The sequence below is a fragment of the Cucumis melo genome, chromosome 6 (genome assembly GCF_025177605.1).
Source record: "Cucumis melo cultivar AY chromosome 6, USDA_Cmelo_AY_1.0, whole genome shotgun sequence".
Lineage (NCBI taxonomy): Eukaryota > Viridiplantae > Streptophyta > Magnoliopsida > Cucurbitales > Cucurbitaceae > Cucumis > Cucumis melo.
In genome coordinates, this window is record NC_066862.1 from 20,585,754 (window position 1) to 20,594,756 (window position 9,003).

Below are 9,003 nucleotides of genomic sequence, written 5' to 3' on the forward strand. Positions count from 1 at the left end.
TGTGAATACTTATGTTATATTCATTTTTTCTGATTTCTCGAGTGGTTTACACTTTGCTTTCAAAGGTTTAAACTTAAACGTCCCAATTAAATACTTGATATAAAGTTTAAAGTTGTTCAAGCAGTACTCCTTTAAGCCACTTTAGTATTTTGCTTTATCCTTCTGGCCTTGATGGAAATATTTAGATAGTGCAGAACGATTAACAACTCTAAGAAAATATTTAGTTTTTAATGGTTGTGTGTTCTCTGCTTTATTTCTATTGTGGTTCTAATAAATAGAAAATGATGTTACTTAACTCACCTTTTTGTTTCAATAGATGTCCATAAATATAACTACAAATAGAGATGAAAAAGAAAAACAATTCAAGGCAATTTGGGATGATACTACAACCGAGGCATTTACCCATGCTTGTGTTGATGAAACTTTAAAAGGGAATAGGCCAAATGGACATTTAAGTAAAGAATGATGGAAAAATGTTATTAGAATATTTAGAGAGAAAACTAGAAGAAATTATGATCAAAGACAAATGAAAAATAAATCGGCTATATTAAAAAAAAGATTGGCAGATAAGGACAGACTTGGTTGGAAATAACACAAGCTTGGGTTGGGATTCACTAAGACAAACTATTGATGCACCAACTGAGTGGTGAGAAGAGAATTTAAAGGTATATAACTTATTTATATAGTTTATTTATTAGAAATGAAAATTATAATTAAATACTTCTTAAATCAATATCTTGTAGGTTAAGCCTCAAGCAACAAAATTTCGAGCAAAAGGGTTGCAAAATGCAGACCAATTAGATATTCTTTTTAAATATATTGTAGTTACGGGAGATGGAGCATGGGCACCATCTCAAGGATTTGTACCTCAAAGTATTGAAGACAATTCATCTAGTCATGTAGGAGAAAATGATGATACATATGAGGATGTGGAGCATAATGATACTAATGATACAGAATATTTGATACATACTGCTGATTACACTCGAGGGAAAGAAAAGAAAAGAAAAAGAATAGGATCAAAAGGTAATGTTGCAAATAAACTTTGTGATCAGTTGGATCGTGTGTGTGAATCAATAAATAATAGGAGAAGAGATCTTCTAGGTTGTAGTGTTTTTGAACGGATGAATGTCTTACAGGACATATATGAAATTATAAAAGGTGGTGAGCTTTTCATGAAAGCTGCAAATATCTTTACAAAAAGGAAAAATAGAGAAATGTTTGTAGCACTATAAGAGCCTGAGATTAAAGTTGCATGGTTGAAGCAAAAGAAAGTTTGACGACCTTAGATTATAGAAAATGTTTGCTTGTAGACAATTACCATTTTGGAGTGTTATTTTTGTTACGAATATTTTATCGTTATGTTTTTCATGAATGTTTTTAAATTCCTTTATGTTTATCAGATGTCATCTGATTATTACAATACTTAGCAATGATAACAAGATATTATATTGTTAGGATCTTTGGTTTCTAATTTTATTTTTTAATTTCTTTATGTTTTTCAGATGTCATCTGATAATTACAATATTTATAGCAATGATCATTCTGACGAAAGCAATGTTGAATATGAACTCAATCAATTAGTAAAATTGGGATGTGATGCTGTAGTCCATCATTTTGTGATGCATGTTTGCAAAGAACCTTGTAGGACATCTTCTCACACTGATTACAAATTTGTAATGGAGATCTTCAATGGTCACGAGGATAGATGTCATCAACAATTTAGAATAGAAAAACATATATTTCAGAAATTGTTAATAGTACTTGAACAACAATATAACTTTAGTAAAGCCAAACATATGTCTTTGGAGGAGGCTCTACAATGTTTCTTATTAGATTGGGTCACAGTTTCTCAAATAGAATGGTTCAAGAAAGATTTCAGCACTCAGGTGAGATTGTATCAAGGTGGTTTAATATAGTGTTAGATGTTATTTGTCATATGGTTGTAGATATAATTAAGCCTACAGATCCACAATTCAAAACTACTTCTGATAAGATTAAACAAGACACTAGATATTGGTTGTATTTCAAAGATTGTATTGGAGCAATTGATGGTACTCATATACATGTTGTAGCACCTAAAGGAAGGCATATACCGTACATTGGTCGAAAAAGTATTACCACCCAAAATATTATGGTAGTATGTGATTTTAACATGTGTTTTACATTTGTTTGGGCTGGATGGAAGGGTGCTGCTTATAATGCTCGAACTTTTGTGGAGGCATTAAGAAGACCACATTTAGGGTTTCCACATCCACCCAAAGGTTAGTACGTAAGAATAAATACATTAATGTTTATTATATTTTTTAAATATTTATTTTTTACTATTAAGTGTTTACTTTATTATTTCAAGAAAATATTATCTTGTAGATTCTAGTTATCCACGAACGAAAGGATATTTAGTTCCTTATGGACGTAAAAGACACCATCTTGTTGATTTTTGACGTGGAAGCCAACCAAGAGGCATAAAGGAGGTATTTAATCATAGACATTCTTCATTAACATGCACAATTGAAAGAACATTTGGTGTTTGGAAGAATAGATGGAGAATTGTTTGGCAAATGCATAGTTTTCCATTTTACAAACAGGTAAAAATTGTTATTGCTTCAATGGCTCTTCATAACTTTACAAGGGTTCATTCAAAAACAGATTTTGAGTTCAAGCCTTATGACAACAACGAGATGCTACTACCTTTAAATGATGAAATAAATTATAAAAACATCAATGAAGGACATAGAGGTTCAGTTCGTGAAATAGAGATAATAAAGAACGTGATCGAATTGCACTTCTCATGTCTAGTTGTTATTATATTATTTAAGAAAAAATATTATTATCATGTTTTGTTGTTAGAGATCGGTTATAGTTTTTATGATCATGAATTTAAGTATTAAGATACTTCTACCTCTAAAATAAAATTATCTAACAAATTTAATACGAAAAAAATAATACTTGATTTAAATAACATGCTGTTAATTTTAAAATATGTATGTACTTCTCTATGGTAATTTGGGTTAGGTAAAAACATTTTTGTTATATTAACCAACCAAAATTCATCTATAAACACTTATAAAAAAATCTAACCAAACATGTAAGTGTTTAAATTTTAAACTCATTTTCCATTTTTTAAAAAATACAAACCAAACGTATGAAAATGATCCAATTGTGTTGATAACACCTAGCAATTGTTTCAGTTCACCAAAGTAACAATTATTACCCATCAAGTACCAGAAGTTATAGAAGCTCACTTTTCAACCCAAACAAAGCTTACCGCAGACCTTTTAGCACAATGGGAAGAAATTTTATCTTATTAATCAGGAAGGAAGGCTGTGACAAAAAAAAGAACTTCAAACCATGATTCACATAATATTCTGATAGCATTTTAACAAATGCAAAATGGCCATGCCATGGCTTTTCCTTTGCAGAGAAAAAATCTAAACCAACCAGTCCATGAAGTCTTTTCTGATATGGAACAGAATGAGAACTCTGATGCGCTTTTGAACCCAAAAGTAATCCTTAGTGGTGCTTCACCTCAAAGAGACCATCAGGACCTAAAGCACAAGAAACATATATATATATATATATTATTTTTTAAATCAGTAAAAACAATTTTACTTTGACAATGGATAATAAACGGTGAAGAAGCAGTTGAGCAAGGAACATAGAGGAAAGATGAGAATGAATATCAGATCATCCATCAAATTCAGCCATCTTTCATAAATGAGGAAAGCAACTGTTAGCAAACAGTTCCCCAAAAAGGGTTTAAGAACAACTTCAAAAACCTAAAAGCATACAAGAGAGACAAATCCCTCTCAAGGAAGAGACTTCACCTATGCAAAATAGAATCAACAGAATAGTTACAAAAGGTCTTTGAAGCTGAAACCCAAAGCAAAATGTAGTAACTAAAACAAAGGACCAAACATCAAAATAGTCCCTCAACATCCTGCTATTTTATTCCCCTACAAAACCCAAAGCCTGGCCATCCATAAAAAGCACCTCCTCCTTCCAAAAGGGCAAAATGGAGGAGGAACTCGCCAAGTCATATCATTAGTAACCCTATGTCTAGCATGCAAGAACCCAATTGTCTAATAGAGTAACCCCACATAGCTCTCGATAACTTAGAACTACAGAGAATATGATCCAAGTCTTCCTTCATCTTCCAACGAAGAATACAGCAAAGGGGGCCAAGCAAGGGAAACTTCTTCACAAGCCAATCCATCGTGTTAGTTAGCACAACCATGTAAAACTTGCAAAGTAAAAACCTTCACTTTTTTTAGAATCAATTGTCCAAAGTGCAAGACCGACTCTTTAGGGAAGACCGGTCAAACAAGTAACAGAAAAAGGACATGTACAAGAAAAGACAAAAGAAGAAGAAGATAGCTAGAGTTCGTGAATCAGCCTATTAGTTTGGTGACGCCCCTTTACGAGATCATTTTTTAGAGTTCTATGAAAATATTGTAAAGAATGTCCTACCAATTATTATCAACTACTACTTCATGGCTAGAACTTAATTCGAAAGCTAGAACAGTGGACAACCTCTTTGGAGTTGTTTGGAGGATGAACTATCTAAGATTATAATAACCACCTCCTTGCTACAGTAAACACTATCTTGTAGTCTCCAATTAATTACAATCAACACTACTCCAAAACCCCTATTTGCTATAGTTTTTATTATCTGCTACAAGATTTTATGTTTTACATTTGTCATTTTCTTATTCTTTGTTATAGTGTTTACTATTTTCTTCTCAAACTAAGATAGTTTACTCAAATGCATGTTATTATCACCCAAACTAAAATAATCTACATCCTGCACGCAAACTATTATAACCAAACTATAATAACCTACGACTATAATAACCAACGACTATAATAACCAACTCATTGCCCCAAACGTCCCATTGGGATATGTTTTCTTGATTGTATTAATTGTCATCTTTCAAAAGTCATTTTGTTGTCCCTTTTTAGTGTGGTCTGAGAGCTTTTGTTCCTTTTCAATTGGATTTTACTTGTTCTCTTTCTAATAGGGAAGCAACAGATGTGACCACTATTCTTTGTTTACTCAAGAGTCACCCCTATAGATTGGGGAGAAAGGATGTCAGATTTTGGAGCCCCAATCCTTCAGAAGAGTTCTCATGCAAGTTTTCTTCCTTTCCCCTTAGGTGAATCGATCTTTTAGAGGATTAAGGTCCCTAGAAAGGTGGCCCTCTATGCTTGGTAGGTTCTTTGCAGTCGTGCTAACACGCTGGACAAGCTAATCAAGAAGATATCTTGGCTTATTGGGCCTTTTTGTTGTATTCTTTGACAAAAGGTGAAGAAAGACCTAGACCCTATTCTTTGATGTTGTGATTTTGTAAGTGGTGTCAAGGGTTCCTTTTTCCACACCCTTAGTATGATGATCGTTCGTTATAGATATGTCAGTGCTATGATCAAGGAGTTCCTCCACAGATAGCCATTTGGAAAGAAAGGTTGGTTTCTTTCGATTGCCAGATAGTTTCGGTCTCTTAAGTTTTGTGGGGTAAGCAAAACAGTAGGGTGTTTAAGGGAGTGGAGAGGGATCCTAGGGATGGAAGCTTCCTCTAGTCACTGGTTTTAGAAGCTTGAATACCCCTGAGAAGCCCCAAAGGAAGTTCTATAGTTGGTCACTTTCTCCTTCCATGTGCTATCTTGCCTTGTAGAGATGTAAATTGTGTATCACCTGTTTTTAGTTTTTACATTGAGAGTTTGTTGCCAAAAAGCGTGTTCTTCATTTTTCTAAATATTTGGGTCGGTAGGAAGCCTTCCTAAGATGATTGATGATTGGATGATCGACGAGTTGGAGGGTGGTAGATTTTGTGGGTGGGCAAAATCCATTGAAGATGTGATACTCGTGCTCTTCTTGGGTGTCTTTGGAAAGAAAGAAAGAGCAAGAAGTTTGAAGATAAGTTTGCTTCTTTCGATTCTTTCTGGTCTTTGTCCAGCATACAAACTCTTGGTGGTGCATAAATTACACCATTTTTTTCTTTTTTGGAAATTATAGCCTTCTTATGATTCTTAACAATTGGAAGACTCTTCTTTATTAGTTTTGTAGGCCCTCAACTCCTTGCCCTTAGGCTGTCTCTTTTGTTAATGGGTAATACATAATTGTTTCTTGTCCTAAAAAATAAAATAAATAATAATAAACCAGGAAGTGTCCATAAAACCCTGAGATGATCAAGCAACCAACAGAGGAAGCCGTTGAACTACCCCATTCAACATTTGGGGTTGAAGAGTTTCAAAGTTAAGTTAGAGTTGGATTAATGAAAGGAGAAGGTAATGAACTAGATCTAAAGATTGCTAGCAAGCTGAACGAGGTAGTTACAAGCATATTAGTTACTAGCTGCTGAGTTAGTAGTAAATCTATTGGTTACATAATAGCTGTACATTTACTTGGCAAACTAATAGGATGGTTCAGCTTCCAGATTCCAACATTATTTTACTAACATTGTGATCAAGCAACGTAAACAGAGAAAATAAGGACTGCTAATCAACTTTCCTTTCTGATTACAATCAACAATGTCCAATCCAAATAAAGAAAACGCACCAATAATTATGACTGAGTTTGCAAAGGAGCATAATCACTGTTTTATTGGAAACTCTGCATTACGTCTAAATTTAAATTCACAAGAGCAATGCTTTACTAGTTCATTTTAAGGAAACAACTAGCACCAAAATCAAATTAAAATAAAATAAAAAATAAAAAACCACCACTTCATGGAAATTATATGTTTTGACTTAAAATATATTATAAAACCCAAATAGCAATTGCAAAGAGATATACAAGATGTCATATAACTTTGAATGAAGTGGAAACTTACCCCAAGGGAACTCTTTATTGCGAATGTGCAAATATGGATATGCCTGCAGACAGTGAAAACCCAAACAAAAATAAATGGTTAACACATGAGAGTACAATACAGAATTCCACAATGCAACTAGGAACTCAGCACTGGAGGAAAAAGTATAAATTGACTGAAGTTATAGATTACAGGGGGCTCTTCATGGTGGGGGTGCCCCTTTGATAAATTATAGAATGCTAAAATAGAGCAGGTTACAATGCCAGCATAAGTAATCTTCTCCCACTTTGCCGTTTCACCTGACATAAAAAAAAAAAAGGAAGGTGAGAGATCAAACATAAGGAGTACAAGCGACATAGCAATCTTGCACTCAATTTTTTCTTCCTACGTGCTTGAACAATATAAGAATGAAATAGTATTTAAAACTAACAATACATATGCACCCAACAAATGTAACGAGGCATCAAAAGTATATGTTATGGTGGATTACTAGAAAATAAATTCACAATACTGAAGTAGCTTAGCACCAGTAGTGTACTTACCTACTCCAAAAAAAGAAGAAATCCCCCCCCCCCCCACCACCACCACCCACAACCGATAAACGTGTGAGAGAAGAAAAGGAAAGAGAAATGTGGAGAGGAGTGAGAGAAAGAAGAAACAGATATACGATTAGAGGTGGAAAAACTTTCATGACCTCCATCCCAGAAAAGAATTAATTAAAAAAGAAAGCATCAGATTATAGGTGAAAAAACTCACCCTTCAACCTGGAGAAGAGTTCCTTGACTAAAGGTCTTAACCCTCTAATAAATTAGATGCATTTGTGTTTCCCTTCCACCGTGCCTTACTCACTCGAAATCAGAGGTAAATTAAATATACCACAAAATCCAAGATTTTTTACTCAATTATAGAAATCAACAATCATAGTGTTGCCACTCAGTAATAGATCATTCCCCCTTTGCCTTCTTTCCTAAGCTTTAAACCAAATCTGCTTCTCAGCGGCTGGAAACCCCATGCACAGTTAATTGTCAAATACAATGTATATAATCCCATCCGATTATTTTAAAAAACTATTGAATAACGTTTAAATCTGAGTTCAAATTTCAAAAACACCTCCTTCTGCAAGGCAAGACTTTCAATCTAAAAGGAACGAAAAGCATCTAATCAAATTAGTTTGAAACAAAATTTGAACACGATTGAATAATCAACATCCTCCTTCTTTCCCCCATTTCGTCAGATGAAAACAGGGCGGGAAAATGAATGAAATCAAAACATATAATGGACTAAACAAAGTTGCTGAAAGCAACAAGGAAAAAAATCCGTCAATAAAGACAAGCAAATAGAGAGAGACGTGAATCAGTTGGAGTGCATATACCATCGCAATTAAAAAAAAAATACCTAAGCGAGAGAGAGAGACTTACGAGCGTCGTCGTGAGCAGAGGAAGCAAAGCCGCGTTTAGGCTGAACGGAGTTTCGAGAGGCACCGCGTAGGGCGGCGCGAAGAAAATTGGATCGGATCGACGCCATTGCCATTTTCTCTTTGATTCTCTCTCACAAATTGCCGAGTCCACGAAATGACCAAACCCTTACGATTTAGATTGCGACTTCTTCACCAATATAATTCCAAGCGTGTGAATTGGCACGTGCAAGAGAGAGACACGGTCACACAATTTACTTTTTTTGGGTAAATTTTTTTTATTGTAAATATAATGATATTATAAATGTAGATATCCATAACCTACATAGGTTACAATTTTCATACAACTCTCACATTCAATTCCATATTCTAACATCCATCCCATTGAATTCCATAATGTAACTTATACATAAAATGTCCTATAAATAGAGGAGTGTGGTGTATTTGTAAGACACCACAATTGAGTTCAATTGTCTTCTCTTCTTCCTCTCTTCTCTATTCTTCTTTTGTGTTCTTATTTAGTTTTTTGTTCTTTATTTCATAACACGTTATCAGCACGGCACTCTACAATTTTATTATTTGCAAAAGGTAGGTTATAATATTAGTTTGTTTTTATGGTATTTGTGAATAGTGCATGAAACAATCCATGTATACATCATATGCATGCATAGTTTAAATGTTTGAGAATGTAATATTGTATACCTATTGCATGTTGTAATTTTACATATTACGTTTACATGGTTATTGTTTGTTAAAAAAATATTTTTAGTTCATGATAAG

The 9,003-nt window shown here is 33.8% G+C and overlaps 1 protein-coding gene across 1 annotated transcript; it reads right to left on the reverse strand.

Annotated features, from left to right (window-relative positions):
• Positions 1-3,276: 3,276 nt before the first annotated feature.
• Positions 3,277-8,397, reverse strand: LOC103491837 (cytochrome c oxidase subunit 6a, mitochondrial). Its single transcript, XM_008451945.3, has 4 exons — positions 8,228-8,397; positions 7,002-7,108; positions 6,831-6,873; positions 3,277-3,548 (listed from the first exon to the last, which is right to left on the reverse strand). The coding sequence occupies exons 1-4, from the start codon at positions 8,337-8,339 to the stop codon at positions 3,514-3,516; spliced, it is 297 nt and encodes a 98-aa protein (XP_008450167.1). The 5' UTR covers positions 8,340-8,397; the 3' UTR covers positions 3,277-3,513.
• Between the last annotated feature and the right edge of the window lie 606 nt (positions 8,398-9,003).